This window comes from Linepithema humile, chromosome 1 (genome assembly GCF_040581485.1).
Source record: "Linepithema humile isolate Giens D197 chromosome 1, Lhum_UNIL_v1.0, whole genome shotgun sequence".
Classification (NCBI taxonomy): domain Eukaryota; kingdom Metazoa; phylum Arthropoda; class Insecta; order Hymenoptera; family Formicidae; genus Linepithema; species Linepithema humile.
Genome location: NC_090128.1, coordinates 37,826,473 through 37,845,197, shown reverse-complemented (window position 1 = coordinate 37,845,197; position 18,725 = coordinate 37,826,473). Strand labels below are relative to the sequence as shown.

The following is an 18,725-nucleotide window of genomic DNA, read 5'->3' as shown; positions in this document are numbered from 1 at the left end:
TTGTAAAAGTGAGCGATTCTGTTTTGTTTGTATAAATAATTAATGTCGAGATATAATTTCGTGCAAATGAATCTCGAGATAAAAATTATCGTTGTTTTGCAGGAATCAGTAATCTTGTTTATCGTTGTAATTAATATGAAGGGCGATCACGATATGATACTTACATGAGTGACTCGAGGCATAATGTTGGTTTCGTCATAAAAGTCAGCAGATTTATTTTATCGTCGCAGTTAGTGTGAAGAGAGGACAGCCGACGAAAATGAATTGCATCGATATGCAAATGCCGCGTGCATAATCGTGATACGTCCCGAAAACATTTTTTCTGCTGTAGTAAACCCTTACAAGTGGACAAATGCATCTATTGTATTTTTCTTCCGATGATTTTATGCGTTAACGCAAATTTTCGTTTTCTTGTAAAAATCTTATTTTAGTGCTCGGCAATAGTTGCAAACCGAAAGAAATTATCACCTCGATATCGAAAGGAGACTTCGCGAGATGATCTTCGGCAACTTTACAAGTCGTGCACGTCCGATATAAAGTATCTCGCGTTGTTGAAGTGGAGGGGAAAAAAACCGGAAGATCTGTCTTTCGTGACGCGTTTCGCCTCCTCGAACAATTCCGCGCAGCCGGTGTTCAAGAATGAGGTATAAACCGTTGATAAATGATCACAGCAGAAAGAACAGCCTCGTAATTGTAGTCTTATTAATGGCTCGCAACTGCACGTTGTAACGACCTGTAGCTATAACACGCATCTCGTTTATATCTCGTAACCGTAATCTGCCAATTTACGGCGTGAAATCGCTTGTAGCACGAGAACGTGCATGAGGGTATTCAGACAACGAAAAACGTGGAAAACAAAATATCCAGAATAAATTTTTAATAACTTTGCAAAAATAAATTTGTTAAAACTATATATAATCCGAAAAGTTTAATCCGCTTTATTATAATTTTCTAGATATAAATATATATATTTGAAAATCCTGAATAACGTTTCTTCCAGAATTTAGATTATCTTAAATTTAAAATTAATTTCTATTTTAATTAGTTAAGAATATTAATTTTTATTTAAAGCAAAGTCTGAAGTATCAAAGAAATAAGTTCTTCTGGGGCGATAACTTTGTTCCGTAACCTAGATTACATTTTCAGGATGTCCCGGGGCCAAGGGGGATGGTTCGACGAACCTTGCACTTCCAGTAGTGCAGGTCGCCGCAGTGGTGCACGGCAAACGGCGGGACCATCCTCGAGAACGTCAACTTCCGCCTCAGAGGAGCGAGCTTCCGGCGGCACGCCGTGCAAAGGTGGCTTCAGATTAGGTGTTTATGGCTGGAGAAAGAGATGCCTGTACTCCCTTGTGTTGATCCTTATGGTCATCGTCATTCTCAATCTCGCTCTCACCGTCTGGCTGCTGAAAGTCATGGGATTCAGTTCTGTAAGTTTATGCGTCGATGAGACATTACTTTTACACACACGATCGCTCTTACAAACCCACCACACTGACAAATGTATCAAAATTGTTTATAATTTTTATAACAGAAACGTGAAAAAGATAGATAAAGGTATCATTTTACTTTGCTGTCTTTGTCTGATTCGAAAATTGATTCGAGAACTTTGTATGACATCATCTCGTAATAAATAAAAACGCGACACGTGTTTATTTTTCAAATAATATTACTCGCAAACACATAGAAACGAACAAGTCCGGAATTACCTTCTCCCATTAGGAATCTCCCACAAATTCGATCTAGATAAGGACGTATGTAACTTTTCGACAGTCATTAAAGTCGACTTCTGTCTTGTGGTTTGGAATTAGTTTCGCGCGAGTTCCTGAGCCCGAATAACAGGCCTCGACGAGGGGCGCCGGATCGTACGAAAGCGCCGTACGGACGGGATGCATCGCCGACGGCTTTGAGGGAGGCGCGCGAGGGTGGCGCGCGAGGCGCGAAGGTGGTTAATATAATTCTCCGTAATTGCCGGAACTGTTACATCGGCGCCGCGGTGTTTCCGTCGCTGAAAATTGTCGTTTGCACTTCATACTTCTTCTTCTCCCAGACTTAATTCGGTCGCATTACAATTACCCGTCCCCGGAATCGACCGGGGGTTCATTAGTAAGTAAGTCGGCAGCGTTCGAGCGTCCTCCTTCGCTCTTCGCAATCCCGGGGAAACGCTGCCCGTACCAACTTCTTGATTGCGATAATGGCTGTAATGTAAAGGTCGTTTCAATGTAAATGTCTATGTCGCGCGCGACGGTCGAGATACGACTTTCCTACGAGTTTCGTAAGTTGTCGGGACATATTTGACAATTTCAGATCTAACGACAAGTTGTCTTGGTTTTTAAACGTTCTCGCGCAAAATGTATCTCGGTATTGCAAGTTTCAAGCATTTTTGAAAGGATTTTTCAAATGTTTATTTGCTTTTAATGATGTATTTAAGACACTAAATGTTTTTGTATAACAATGCACGAATCAATACTCTGTTACGGTAAAATATGTATAAAATTTAGGGAAAAATACGCTTTATTGTGAGCTGTAAATAAACAATTTTGCAATAATGTTACGATTTGCAATATCAATCAGAAATGAAAATCACGGGGACAATGTAATTTTCTTCCGGACAGACCGTTTCAAAGCGCAAAACAGCGACTGCAGCTTGCACAATGCACTTCGCTAGCGCCTGCAACACGCCAAGTTCGATTCAATTCACGCGCGCAGAGAGACCCGCATAAATTCTTCGAATCCACTTTATCGCCCGGTCGCATAATCGTACTGACGCTTTCGCTTCTGCAAATCGGCGTTCCCACGTATCCGAGTGGTGCAACAATGCCATGGATTCGCCGATGCTAAGCTGGCACCTAGTCCGCTCGATTAAGGCAAAAAACGATCGTGAGACCCTCCATCCCTCGTATCCGCCCTCGTTCTCCGCGTTTCCGTCGAACTGCAGCTACCTATTCGCCATTATCGAATTTATTCGAAATCGAAAGGAGCTCCCGCGATCTGGCGCAATGATCCCTGGATACGGGCTAAACTCAGTGGAAATTGAGTATCAATCCGTAAGTAAGGAGCCCGGGAGCAGCAGGGATACCCCGTGGGAAATGTAAGTCTCTGCCACTTCTTCTTTCCCGTTCCTCTTCACCCTTCCAGATCACTCCCTCTCTACTTCTCCGCCGCTACCTTTCCCGTTTTATGCCGCTTCCATCGCTCGCCAACCTCTTGCCACTCTCTCATCCCCCGTCTTTCGTCCTATCCTCTCACAGTGATTCTCTCATTTGATCTTCCATCCGGTTTTTTCGTGGCTCTTTCTCTCTCTCTCTCTCTCTCTCTCTCTCTCTTCTTTTCTGCTCTTTCTCCCTTTTTCTCATTCTTCATCTTTCAATCCCCCTCCTAATGCCGCTCGGTTTGCCGATTTGCGCCGAAAACTTCTCCGACTAGCATATCGCATTCTCTCTTCCTCTTTCGCCTGTCGTAAGTCGTAATTAGGGAAGGTAATTAAATTCTCGTTTATTGACCGATATTCGCGACGATAACTCATGTCCGATTAATTGTGCGACTCGGTAAATCAGCGAGACAATCAATTAGGAGTTCGGGCGCGTTAATTATTGCGCCCGGCCGGGCCGCAGGCTGCTCCGATCGACGATTTACGACGATTTTGGTTCACGGCGGAGAGCATCGGCATCAGCCACATCGGCGTAATCGACGTAAAGTAGGATATCTCGAGGAAAGTCAAATGTAAAATTTGTTCACGAATCAGTGTCGGCGCGAATTGAGGGAGGGCGCGTCGGTGGAATATAGAGATACGGCTTATGCGCGGCTTCGTATACGCCGCGCGCATCGCGTGAGGCAGTAAGAACGTGATTTTGTAGCGCGATGTACGTAAAATTTTACGCGTGAGAGAGGTGGATGGGATTTAGCGCATAAACGGATTGACCGCGGGAATTGAAACTGCATAAAACGTGATGTGACCCCGTGTTATTTTCGTGCAATTTAAATCGGACTTATTGGAGAAAATAAAAAAATGAAAACCGGCATTTTGCAAGAGCTGAAGCTGTCCGAAACTTTTATAATATGACAGTTTAAATTGTGTGATATGTGTGATTACACAAATTTTTATTGACTAAAACATGTTCTATAATTTAAAAATATACAATTCTGAGTAACGTAAAATATACATATATATACTTATTATGTTACTTATTTCGTACTGTTTATGATGTGTAAAGATATGATAGAATCTCCAAAATTTATCTGTTTTTTTTTTGTATTTTTATTTTAATGCAGTCAATCAACCGAAAACTAGAACGTAAAATGAAACAAAATGTACAGGACAATTGGATATAGTGCAAATTACGTAACAATATTTTATATCGAATTATCCGATATTCTTTTACTGACGGAACAAACTATAGAAAAAATTAAATTTTTCTATTTTATGACGATAGATTAATAATATCATAGTTACATAGAGTAAAAACTAAAATTTGTCGATGCAAGTAGATGATAAACTATTTTGTACGATAGTTTTATAGCGTCTTGTGAAAAGCGATTTTGTAATATGCATCTGTGATATCGCGTAAAAACTGGCGTTGTGCGTTACAAGCGCCGCAGAAATCAAGAGTCTAGGAATGTTACGTTGAGTCGGAAGCTGAAACTTCCCGGGACTCGGTTGATACCTATCTTGAAGTTTTCCGCTCCTATACGAGACGCTTCTAGGCGAGTGAAGGCGCGATGCACTCCGCAGACCGGGAAATATTTCATGCCTACTGTACTTCTCCCCCGTCTTTATCCACCCATCCTCTCCGACCATTTATATTTGATGAGAGTCTCGGTCTACCTCCCACTGCCTCTTTTCACTCTCGAGTTACCTCGTCTCGGCCAACCCCGGCCGACATCTTCCTCCCGCCCCGCCGTTCGCGCGAACGATACCGCAAAGAAATTAAATCATTTTTCTCAATTAAGAAAACCGCCTTGCGCGCGCTCGTCGCTGCGCTTTCGTAACTGCGAAACTTTCGCCGCGGTGGAATTAATTAAGCGCCCCTCGATTGGCGCGCGCTGTATTAATGAAGTCTTGTTCCATTGCGATCGACGTTATTCGTTGTTAATAATCGCGCGTGCGATGGTTTCTCACCGCGATATATTTATTTTGCAAATCGGAATGCTTCGCGCTTTGTTTCTTGAACGAAGCCTTTTCGACGAAGTTAAAACCGACTTTCTTTTTTAGCGAAAAATAAACTGCGCGCTTGATACCTTGATTCGCAGAACTTTAAGTATCTCGGTAACTAAGCTTCTTATAATTTAAGAAACTTCTCTCCTTCATTTATCGTTTATACTTTATACCACCCAAGATTTTGCCCCATCAATTTTTAATACTTTTGCGTTTGCGTTGTACCTACGTCGGTACATTTTTACTCGCAATTTTCAATCATGTTATTTGAGTACGATTTTATTGATTATATTTGCATTTCTTACGGCGACACGAAAAGATTTTCTCCGTCGTCTTATCGCTAGCGAATATTTCGGGTTCCTTTCGGGATTCCTATCAAGTTGAGAGGTCTTAGGAGAGATCTTCGATTACGGACAATATATAATACACCCTGAAACGTTATGTCGGACGGAGTGGTATACGGACACTATATTGGCACTAACGGCTTACATACATGGCCATAGCGAACAGATGCCCCTTCCACCTAATATCGCTTGCGGGACCTTACCCTCTATAACCCTTGTATTCATAGAGAATTCACCTGTATACATTCCTTCCTACATCGCCTGTGAAGATACATATTGCACACACACCCTCTATACCCGTACAAGGTGGCTCCTTTCGCAGGGTCTCTTCTCCATACAGAATCAATTGGAATTCATGTCTCCAAATGAACACTTCTCCACTCGAGTCGTGCACACGTACACTCGCACACGTTTCGGAGCATCGCGTGTAAAGTCGGATTCCTTAAATTTTAATTTTGAGATTTTCACAAAAGAGATCGCGCCGGAAATGGATTCTCGCGGCATTGAATATCCAAAATGTAGAAATAAATATGCATCAATTATTTCAAAATTAAATCACGAATATCTATTGGAAAAATATCTAATCGAGTTTTGCTTTAAAGAAGCATATTCTATCTATTTCACGTTCTTCAAATTACTGTCACAAACAATGAAATGACTGCCAATCTCTATTTGTACTGTCTAACGCAAGAAACACATTGCCATAATTTTATCAATATATTTATACGGATATAAGATTTCTTGCACAAATCAGGATGTTAAACAATAAATTTACGGTAAATCAGATAAATTAAAAACATCTGTGACAAATAAATTCTCAAGTCTGAGGTTTTATCAGGACAAAAAATAAAAGTGATGAAGCGGCGAGATTTTTTGCAAAAGTTGATTGCGGATGCCACGTGCGTGAGGAAACACAAGTGGCCACCCTATATACGTTACATAGATACAATGTGTTAGTACTAAAGGATATCCATTATAGCACCTAGCCACCAAGTGCAAGTGCAATATAGCGGCGTAGCGCCATGAATTTTGAACGTATAGCAATGCTGTAGTACGTTAGTGGTGGCGGTTATAGGTTGGTTCGCGTGGAAGGCCGAACAGACAAGTTTATTGTTTCCAGGGATTTCGCACGAAGCCACGAGAGACCAATGCACAAACCTTCTATGAAAGATCCATACCTCATTAATCGATGTTTCTTCAATTGCTGTTATTGATCACTTTTGCGCTTTGTCTCGAGCTTCCAAGTGACACGCATTCACTCTATTCACATTTTATTATTCTAAAAATATTTAAAATAAATCTTTTTTCGCAATAATCTAAAATATTATTAAGGTATTGCGCAATAAATCGCGAAAAAATCAAAACAGATACATTTATTTTTATAATATATTACACAGGTTCGTCTAAATCAATTGCAATGACTATAAATTTAGATTTTACTCCATATCGCAACTCCGTTTTCCATATCGCTGATCGCAAGCGAGACTCGGCGCAAGCCAAAAGTCAACAGAGCGATATTTGTCCCGCAAAAATCGCCATGGCAAAGATTTAAATTCGAGAGTCGCATTACGCCAGCCGTCGCAACATTTTTATCGATTTCCCATTTCGAACGGCCGATCCCGCAACCCTACGTCAAATACCAGATTGGGGTTATAGGTTTTCCTCGCTACTTCTACAATGTTGTAGAATCCGCAAAAATGTGTGTTGTACGATCTAAAGTAAAAGCTATGAAGATTTCGATCAGAATGCGATCACCATCTATCTTGATGATGATCGTTAATTGGAGACGCGAAATACAATAAATTATTATATCGCAGCTGAAAAAAGTAGAGCAATTCAAAAGAAGGAGGAGGCTTGCTAGGAGCGGCAGAAATAAGAATGGAACTTATAAGAGTAAAAGCCCGAAGGGATGAGAACGCGCCGGAGCATTAATGATGCCTCGAGGGCGTCTCATCTCTGGAATCTCCTTTATATAATTGTTGCCATTAGCGTAAAAAGAATGTACATATATATATTGTAAATGAAATAGTCCGTTTCGCTGCGCTGTGTATAGTTTTGTTTGCTCGTTATGTTTAAAAAAAAGAATCTGGAGGAAAAATTACGCGATAACGGTTCGTTATGGTATAGTAAAGTTTTCTTCGTGTTATTATTTTATTTTGTTGTATTAACATTTATTATGCAAATAAATATAGCTAAAACTATTTGAGATTTTACCGGCACAATTAAGTTCTCTCCCTCTGAATTCTATTTTTTAAAGTACTTATCGAATGTGTTATAATTATAATTTATACATGGAGTATCAACAAAGAAGTTGTTAAGGCAAATTGACGAAGATAGCGAACACAACAAAATGAGAAGGAAATTTGACGCGCTGTCAGCGCCGGAGTTTACGGCATTAAATGCGACCGTTCGTAGACGGGAATATCAATATATCGTCTCGCCGACCAGCAAATAATTCTCCTGTCGATTCGCGCGCGATGGTGACGCGGGCAAAGTCGCTTGGCGGGACGCGCGAGTTAATCCTCGCAAGGCGCGTCAGAAGCCCACGCTTTAATCCTCGCGCCGTCGCGCGGTAAAATAACACGAAATTGCGATGTCGCGAGGCGTGGGTGACGGGGTGGAAAGCAGAGGCGAAGGGGATGGACCGGGCTCGGTTATGGCCTGCAAGAGCCATCGCCGCCTCGGTCGCCGAGGATCGCCCGAGGAAGAGAAGGCGGTGACAGGATTCAGAGTCGAGGATTACTCGCGGTGCAGAAGTTAGTCAGGACTACGAGCGTCGTCCGGCTCGGGATAATTACGTGAGGTGCATTAGCGTGGCGACCGTAGTGGCGCCGCATGCATATGTGTGTAATCACCTGCCGCACGGGCTGCGCGACATACGTACGTGTAAGAACGCAAGATGTACGGCTGTCCGTCATGAAAAGCATACGCATCTGGATTAAACCATCAGCGTTGCGATCGTGCAAACTCACGCGAATCCTACGCCTACTCGCATAAGAAGCCTAACGATTATTATTGTTGATAATGATCTCTCCCGGTAATTTTATATAATTAAAAGTGGAAGGCAATATCGCGCGGAAACTAATTACACCGTTATAAACCTTTATTATTTATTACAGCTGGATTAATAGGCTTAATTAAAAAAAAAAAAAAAAACGTAGATTTTTGAGAATATATTTTTGCTAACAACCGACATATTGCTTTTTCGATACAGACATAATTTTTGATATTTGCGAAATAAGATATGCACGCGAATCGGTTCGCCAAAATGGCGTGGCGAGCGCGTTCAATGCGCCGACTTCTATTCATCTGCAGGAACGAAATTCATTGCAGTTGAAATCTGACTGCGCGTGAATTTCATACGGATGTAAATTTATGTTAAAGCAATTTAGGAAATATATTCTTGGGTTTTCGCTGTTGCTTTCCACCGAAATTTAAATAATATTGAGAGCATATCTAAAACTCAAAATTCTCGAATGAGATTATCAGGTAGCTCATTTTGTATACTATCGTTAGATAACGAATTTTTCGTAAAATATGTAAACATTTTATATTAAAAATTAAATATAATAAATATTTTACTGTTTTGATTGTTGAGAAAGAAAACTATAATTAACTGTTATTGAAGAAATTAATGCAGCTCAGATCTTTTGAGAGATAAAAGTTCAATATCTATAAATTGAAATATCAGGGCTACAAATTTTATAAACTGTTTCTTTTTAAAATTTTCCTTTTTTTCTATTTTTAAATATTTGTACATAACTCTTTGTGTGATCGAACAAAAGCAACGTTAAAAGTTAATAGCACGATGATATTGGTTGGGTTGAAAATATGAAAATGTTTGCAGATAAAAATAGATACAACCTAACGGGATCGCATATTTACTAATATTTTCTCGTATATTCTAGTATCCTCTTCCAAATACAGCTTATCTCGATGAAGAAGCGGCGAAAGAAGTTGACCGCAATTAGAATAGGCAGGGCGCGCAGGCAAGGCGAGAGCGCGAGAACGGAACACCCTTGTAATCCTTGTAAATAACGCGCTTCGTATTAATTTATGGACGACGACCAGCCGAGTAACCGTCGAGCCGGAGCGTTGTTACGATGATATACGCTTACTAGGGGTGTTATTTGGATTTCATTACGTGCCGCAACCGACGCCGCCGTCAGTCTGGCTTACTCTCATCGCACGAATTCTGCGCCTCGATATTCCGAGGAATTCAGAACGGTACGCGCGAGATGATAAAACGGCGTGAAAACTTTTTTTTTCCATAGCAGCACGTATAAATTCGTCGAATTCATCGTGGGAATTGATTTCAGCGCAGCCGGAAATCTGTTAATCGGTCAAACAGCGTGCAATTTTCGCCACCGAGCGCAAATCCGCAATTTTTCGGCACGATAAATACTTGATGCTCGCGATGGCGGCCAATTGCGCCAATATGAAGAAAATATGGTCAATGCGCGGTCGATTTGTCGCCTGAAATTTAACCAGTCGTGCTAATTGCATGTATTTTCTCTTTTGTAATTTCTCTCTCTCTCTCTCTCTCTCTCTCTCTCTCTCTCTCTCTCTCGAAAAAGCCGCGCTTTCGAGATAGAGAGGCCGGTAAAAGGCACGCGCCCGCTCTCGCGTTTGCGAGAGGGGGCTAAGGGTCGATATTTTTTATTGTCGCTTAAATCCCCTTATCAACGGCCGACAGACAACGAGATAAAAAGGGTATAAAGCCTCAGACTTAATGATACCTGTCTGACGGTAGATTACTTTTACTACTGCCGCTCGTTCTCACCACTACGATTGGACGATCTCCTCGACTCCGGAGGTTTCTCCAAACCGTCTGGCGATTCTAAAAAACAGGTGCAGTCGCAGTTCTTTCTCTCCCTCCCCCCCCCCCCCATTTTCACCCCCCCCCCCTCTTTTTCTCTTTCGTTTTTCTTTTTCTTATTCTTCTCTGGGTTTTCCATTTACTCTCTCACGCTTACTTTCTTTTTTTTTTTGCTTATTGCGCGCCTCGTTTCTTTTTCTCGCTATCTCCGTTTCGGTCCGGCGTTTCTTCCCGTTCTCATTCTTCTCGCATGATTGTGTCTCCTTTTGTTTTCTTTCTTATGATCTGACTCAGTCGCGCGCGGACGCTATTGAGGTTTATGGTTACGGTTAAGTAGAAGGCGAAGAGATCGTATCGTTTTCCGAACGATTTGGCTAATCGAGTGCCGGTGGCACGAGAACTACCGTTCGTCCTCTTTCTTTTCCCATCGCCGATTGCGGCCACGGACTGATGCTGGAAAGTCCATGAACGAGTATTTAAACTGCAATCTTGCAACCGACTTGGCGAAATCTAGCAGCCGGTTGTTACCTTCAGAATGCCGACGCTTACGACTGGCACAATGGCGGATTATGAAATTGAATCGATTAACAAAGATTCGACAAAGATACTAATAGCATTATTAGCGTATAAGCGTGAAAATCATCAAATATTTATGCAGAATACGCTTATTCGCTCACCGCAATTGTTTACGTAGAATAATAATTTAATTTCCACCAGTATTAGTTATATACAATTATATATGTACATTCGCGTATCATAAAACGTTTTCTAATTGAATATTTTAAACCTTATTGGTTTATTTAACCATTTAAATATTCTAGCATGTGAGAATTTAAAAAAAAATAAAGTGTTTGCATTTTTCTCTCCAAATCAATAAAATGTAAATGAAAGATTATTTACGTCTATTATGAAATTTGCTTTTATTTTTCAAAAGAATGTTTTTCTGGACATTTAATTCTTCGCGTATATGTGGAATTTTAATTTCTCATTTACAATGAATATGATTCAGAATACCTTCCAAATTATGTATCCAATTTACGATAAAATTTCGGTGAAATATCATACTATTTGCGATAATAAAGTTTGTCTTTTCGGCTTTTCACATCTCAATTAACGAAAGAAATTATCCATATCGTTTTGCCGCGAATCGACGTATCAAATTGCCGCGCTGTGTGCAAATATTCGGTACGGTCGACGCGCGATGTCCGATCAAAAAAAAAAAAAAAAAAAAAAAATCCAACGAAATGGAGTCCGCTTGATCAGAGGTTAAACCAGTTCGGACAGCGTGTACTTGGGCCAGCAGTAGTAATAATAAGTGGACAGAGCGTGGCAATTGCTTTTGATCGAGCGGCCAATCATCGGAAACCAATGTGGACGGTAGTACGAAGAGCGAGCTATTCTATTGTAATGGCATTTTAAAGACACGGCACAGCACGGGTGGAAAGAGTAATAATGTGAGATATTTTGCGAGTGATTTGTCTGTTTCAAATTGCATCTAATGTTTCGCCAGCCTTTTAATAAAAATACTCACCGTTTGGTATAATATTAAAATATATACTTCGTTCACTTTAATATGAAAAATGTAATCGCGATGGCCCTCGTCGAACTACATTCATATTGGGCACAAAAGGTAAAGAGCGATCCAATCATTTTTGCCATATTGATACGCGTGAATAGAATCTCTCTATGCAAATTCAACTTCCATAATAATGAATACTACGATAGCATGATTCCGACTGATGGTTCTTTGATTTTTTTTTCGAGAATTTTTATTTGTATATATGTGTGTTTATATTACGTAATATTAATTGCTTATATATATATGTTCCAAAAATGTTTATAGTATTGATTACTTTGCAAAATCTATCGATTATTCTGGAAATAATTAAAGACATTTTCACTTCAGCAAAAAAAAATATCTGTTAACATAGCTGGGGGGCAAAGTTCGATCGCAATTATACGCGGTAAGACTGTTTCATAAACGCCAAATTGCACTTTCCGCTCGGGATAAGTCCCAGGTGGGAGACTACCCGAAGTTTACGAGATGAATGCAAACGCGCAATGTGTCTACTTTATAGTGTGTTTCTCCTTTCGTCCCGACCCCGGGTCGCTCACCCTTCTTCGCTCAATACACCCCCCCCCCCTCCCAGAGTGGTTGGTGGGCGAACGAGAGAAAGAGTGAGAGAGAGAGAGAGAGACCGCGCTAAAATAAAATTCTGCCTACGCCACTGTTTCGGATATTACGGCAGATATTTCAAACGAACGGATACAATGGATCACTGCGTGTAACCCACACGTAGCTCATCGCCGCATTTATAATTCAGACGTCTGAAGTGGCAATAATGGCGAGCGCAGTCGATACTTAATACCGCCATGCTGAAACTCGACACAGTAATGGAGTATATTATTTTATTTTACGATACGAGCGCGACGGCGTGCTCACTCGATCTCGAAGATATCGATATTGCGAAGCTTTCCAGCGTACGGTCCGATTTTAATAAATTCCGGCTTTGCTGGCGACGATACAGCATGCAAGAAGCGTCTTAGACCGTCTTGGTTTAATATAGGCTCTCTCCCATTTTTAATATCTTAGTCTTAATCAATTTAGCATTCATTTTTTTTTTAGAAACAGTTTATCGCCGAATGTTACAGCAATTATCGAAAGATTGGCTAAAAAATGGTTAAAAAGAAAAATTATACTTTTGCACCGCGAGAAATAGTGTTTATAGGGAACAGGAAGTCTGAGTCAGCTGTCAATTTGATGGAAAATAGAACGGGTGTACAAGAGGGGCAATAAATTGTGGTGTGGCACCACTCTATTTTTATCGAGCGTTATAGCCGCGGCCTCGAAAGTTTCGACGGTTTGCCTCTTTGTCCTGACAGTCATTTCCTTTTCTTTCAGGAAGGTATCGGCTCGCTAAAAGTGGTGCCTGGGGGAATCGAGCTAAGAGGTCAAGCTGCCGTGTTAGACGCCCTTGTGGCCTCCAGTCTACGATCTCGGAGAGGTAAAAACTTGGTGCTGGAATCATGGAGTAATTTTACAGCCTCGGCGAGATCCCACGACGGTCGGCTTCTCGCCCGATTAACAGTCGGTAAGTTATAAAAATGGTTGGGTATAACAGCTGACATTTTTCATACGACCCGACATCGCGAGGAGTAATTTCAACTTTTCGGAAAAAGAAATTAAAATTATGTAAGCAACCTATTTTGAAAATTACGGCAATCCATCTCGGAACGTTTACGAAAGAAATATGTATAATGTAGATAAATTAATATATGCAAAACTTGTTGATCATGCTTTTAAAATAAAAAAATCACTAAACATTTGTTCGACTCGAATTCTGCTTTCAGGAGAGGACCGCGTCGATTGCGTGTCCAGGGGTTTTCGAATAACCGATCCTCGAGGAGGAGTCCTGTTCTCCGCGGACAGAGAACAGGTTATTGTGGGGGCAGAAATGTTGAGGGTGACGGGCGACGGTGGTGCCGTTTTTCAGGGAAGCGTGCAGACCCCAATAGTTAGAGGAGAATCGGGACGCGGTCTTAGGTAAATATGATATAAATCTTTTTTTAGCAACAGACAGAATATATAATCGTGCGATAGAAAAGCCCTAAGTGGATTTTTTACACAAAGCATCACAAATTATTTGATAATTATCCAAATAATTGGATTACTGATTAACATTAGTATTTACCAGTGGATAGACAATTTCTAAATATTGTGACCAATATTATGTAATTATTTGCGATCATCAATATTCATATGAACAACTGCAATAACTGCTCGAAATGCAATACAAATTCTCTGTACACATAATTATACCTGCGGCAAGTAGTAATTACCCGAATGGAGTCAGAATAATCAGACGGTTTAGTGCTGTCGTTTATATCGGGTGGTTGTAAAAATAATTTGTCAGGCTAATAGACTGTGATCCTTTATTCTTCTGGCAAGAAACATGAGATTTTACGGCTCCAGAAGAGACGAGGCGTGTACATTTAAAAGTAACATACCCGCAAAATTAGTATACGACAAGACGCTGAGCGGATGCGATCGATCGATCATTTTTATCCGCTCGTACAACCAAATAATAACACTTTGTAACAGCATTTCGTGTCTCCATGATGGAGTCGTTTCTTCATAAAAAAAATGACAATTTCTTTCTATCTACTCGTACGATCATCATACCTCCGTTCCGAGCCAAGCCAGTGCAGCTTCTAAATCTTCCCTCTCCTTCGTTCTCATCTCTCTGTGAACATCATCTCGTATTATAGCGAGAAATCGCGGTGTCTACGAATAGTAGTGACGGAAGGAAGGGAGCAGAAAAATAGCACAGAGGGGGAGGGGAGGGGGAAGCAAAACGGAGTTGTACCGCCGCAGCGCGGTTATTGATAGCGCCGGGCAATTTACAGACGGATTTACGATTACAATAAAACTTTGCTCGCGCGGAAAATTATATTCATAGGATTGGATTTGCGCCAGATATGAAATACCGCGGATCCTACGAGTTTCCGAAGAGGTAGGAGACGGATGTGAGGGAGGGGAGGACCGGCTGTGGTAGAATAAGGTGACGGAGTGGAGCTGGTAAAAGAGCAGGTAAAAGAGCTGAGAACGAAGAGGAGAGACGGACGGACGTGGACCGTCTCGGCGGGTGGGAGAATCGATTATTGCGTGAGTTCGGCTTCGGGAGTCAATACAGATATTACTCCGTTGTCGGAATACTTCGGATATAAGACGACGGTTTACGGGTACACGGAGATTTACGATGTAATCCGCGTCATTGTTGGAACGTAATGCACTGAAATTGAGGTATACGAATCCGCCTGCCGCCTCCGTGGCGCATCAAACAATGGTTATATCGCTGTCACATTCGTGTTTTACTTTAAACTGCAGAATTAGAAAAAGGCACTTGCGTTATTTTCGCTGTCGAAACTTTTGCAATAAATATTTGAATTCAAAATTCGAATCTCTCATGGTTTTTCAAACTTCTAACGTCCATCGTTTTTCATATTTATATGATACTGCAAACATTGCCATGTTGTTAATATTTATTGATCTGCAAGTGTTTATAATTTAAACATATAAATATCTGAATAATAAAGAGACAACAATAAAACCCAAATCGTGGTTAGTGGTGCGTATAAATGCATGTACGAGGGAAAGTAAAAAAATAGAGATTTTTTTAAAAAGGTTTTATTTTTTACGTTTTGTTTTTTTTTACTTTTTAACTTACTCTCGTATATATGTATGTACATATTTATTTATTAATTTTATTACTTCTCTTTAGAGTCGTAATTGACATTTTATATTTTTTTACTTATTTTTCTTATTCATTTTTTGATTACTTTGCGGATGATAGTTAAGTACATTAAATTAAAAATTGATATTGTATCCATTTTGATAATTACAGTTTGAATGCCATGTGTAATTTTCAAAGTTTTAAATTAATTTCTCCAAGCATAACATTTATGCTTTTTTAAATACTCATTCAATATTACAAAGAAAAATATGAGTCAAACTGCAATTGATAATAGACTGTATTTTTAATTTCGTATTTTTTTTTGTTATATTAATTAACTATTAAAGGAAAAGAGTTTGACTTATTTTATTTAGAATCCTACCTGGCTAAATATTTGTCAAAAATAGAAAAGTATTTATAAAAGTTTATATTATAAATATTCACACAGAGCGGTGTTTGCTTGCTACGTTGCAGGCTCGAGTCAGCAACAAGATCCTTAAAGATCCACGCTCCAGAACGAGTGGTGATCGAATCCTGGGCGAACGACATCTCAGCTTCCTGCCTAACCGATCTAAAGCTGCAAAGTGTCCACGGAGGCATCCGACTTGACGCCAAGTCCGTCTACATAAAGGGTCTCAAGACCGCGATGCCGGTGCAAGGACACTCGTCCAGGGAGCAGCAACAACAGCAGCACGCCAGCAGATCGTCGTCCACTCATCAGGGTCAAAGAGAGACGGCCATCTATCAGTTATGTGCCTGCGCGAGCGGCAAATTGTTCCTCGCCAGGCCGGAAGGCAGCTGTCAGGCCGACAAATCGATTTGCTAATACAACACGGTTCGCGACAACGTGGGATAATTCGTTAGGAATCGTGACGAACTATTTATGTGATTCGATGATCCTAACGACAGAGACGACGAGAAAAAGGAGAAAGGACAAGACGCACTGCGATCGGCCATCGGCGCGATCGGGGACGAGGCCTTTACTGGAACACTGCAAACGATATCAAACGAATCTATCGCGCTAAATGGGCAAAGATGTCGAATGCGACATATCAGGATACTTGCGGCACCTCGTGACGAGAATGGTAAATACAGATAGTTGAAGCTAATTAATTGCGCATCACAACACGTGCTATTTTTCAATGAACGCGGCGTATGCCCGATACGTTTTCAAACGCCGTGCGCTCTCCGAGAATTTCTGGTTTGCTTAGAGCCTAATCTGGACATTGGTTACGTCGCGCTCCAACGCGCACACGCGTGTCAATTAAATTAGATTGCGTTGCGTGCTTTTATTTGGCTTTTAAAATTTATAATGTCAATTAAATTTGCCGTATAAAATCAGACGCGCTTAGGTTGCTGTTGCAGCTCTAATCCAGCGCTGAAGGCACAGGTCAATTTTTTTTTAGTCGTGGTGTTTTACGGCCAATCTTCGTGAATTGTGAAACATCCGGTCGATCCGGCGGCGGCAAGACGAGCGAATAAACATGCCTCTCCGCAACAAAGCACATTCTCGCGAGATCTTGATCACTGACTGGAAGAATTCTCTCGGATTCGCAAGCATTCGGAAAAATTTCTCTGAAGAATATCTCCGCAAGCTGTATTCACCGGAATCTTTCCTTTAACTTTTTCTCGCGCTAGCGCCGTCGGTCAACGTGACACGCGAGTGGGAGAGCGTGAGACTTTTGCTGTTCGCTGTAGTTGTTGACTTGCAGCGCGATACTTTTTCGCCGTTTCGAGATACGTTGCTTGTTTGGCGCCCTGGATTCGGCTCGAACTTGTATATTTCCTCCGGCGAGACGTGGCCCTTGGCGAAGGGCTTTTGGAGTGTTCATCGGAGATTTGCCGGCCGAGAAGGACCAGATCTCCGTGCTACCGTGGATAGATCGTATATAACTATGTGTACGTAGCACTGTCGCCGACGCTACTCCGCGATGCTCATTTCGGACTGCATTCCTATCTCCCGTTTAACGCTAGACGCCGTTGCAAATTTAGCATTTTTAATTCAACGCAATCTTTAAAGATATAAATTAGGCGATTGCGTATAGTGTTAAATGCGGCATTGAATGCGACGTTGAATGGCACTGATGCTGAGGAAGGTCGCCGCTAAGTGTCAACAAATGAAGATGGGAGTTTGGACCGTTGTGCATCGGCGAAACGCGCGATCGCCGTCAGGCGAATGCCCAATTAATCGAATCGACGACTGCTCGTCGATGATCCTTTCTTTGGTTCCCGTCTCTTCCTAGCACCTTCGTCTTTTGTTTCGACATCTTATATCCTATGTATCGAGTGTATGCCTCGCGCGGCAAAACCACTTGTAGGCAAATCGTTCGTAGCTCCCCACGAGCCCGCGCTGTCGTTCAGTGTTGCTGGCGCAGGGGATCCTTTCAAGGAGATTACTCCTTGCGAATCGCTTACTTCTAACGCGTTGTCTGTTTAACCTGTGCTCCGATACAAAGTAGAAGCATTGTTGTAAGTAGGGCGACGGCTGCATCGGGCTGCGCGTGCCGCCATTAAAGGCGAGAGAAAGTTAGGGAGAGAGAGAGAGAGAGAGAGAGAGAGAGAGAGAGAGAGAGAGAGAGAGAGAGAGAGAGAGAGAGAGAGAGAGAGAATGCGAGACGGTAGTTTGACGCAACCGGATCGAATTGCGATCCAGCTTGTACGCTGTACATCGGCCATGTCCATTTATTTATGTATGTGGCAATAAAGTCGTTATTGTTACTATTATTATTAATCAGTGTATTTTATGTTATTGAACACTGTTATTATCATCACCAAACTTCTTTTTATCTAATTATATTGGACATTATTATTGTTTTATAAAAATTTTTTAATTTTATAGATCACATTGACAACAAGTGTGAAGAAATGTCTTCATTCATTATCAGTCGGATGTCGTTGAATAAACAAAATTCATCCAATGTTATTTGATACGACATTATTGTTTTTCATTCAGTTGGATGCATTCCGAAGAGAGCCCAATTTTCAACGTGTTACAGGTAGGTTTGCGTTTGTTTTTTTTTTTTTTTATAACACACAAAACACTCACAAATGACGAATGATATATACATACATATGCATCGTATTCAACACGTTCTATAGATTTCACCAATTATAACTCATGTAACTAACAATTGCCTTTGTTCCACTCAACAAAGGCGGAAAGTTTTGTAACAA

The 18,725-nt window shown here is 41.0% G+C and overlaps 1 protein-coding gene across 3 annotated transcripts in view; it reads left to right on the top strand.

Moving 5' to 3' along the window:
- The window catches only part of Scgdelta (sarcoglycan delta), a 179,558-nt gene extending 161,276 nt beyond the window's left edge, over positions 1-18,282 (top strand). For all 3 annotated transcript variants that reach the window (XM_012370815.2, XM_067347984.1, XM_012370980.2), the window contains 4 exons: positions 1,147-1,429; positions 13,220-13,409; positions 13,669-13,861; positions 16,026-18,282. In XM_012370815.2, the coding sequence (XP_012226238.1) occupies positions 1,147-1,429; positions 13,220-13,409; positions 13,669-13,861; positions 16,026-16,377 (1,018 nt within the window). In that variant the 3' untranslated portion in view covers positions 16,378-18,282. The remainder of the gene's footprint in view (positions 1-1,146; positions 1,430-13,219; positions 13,410-13,668; positions 13,862-16,025) is intronic.
- The last annotated feature ends 443 nt before the right edge of the window (positions 18,283-18,725 follow it).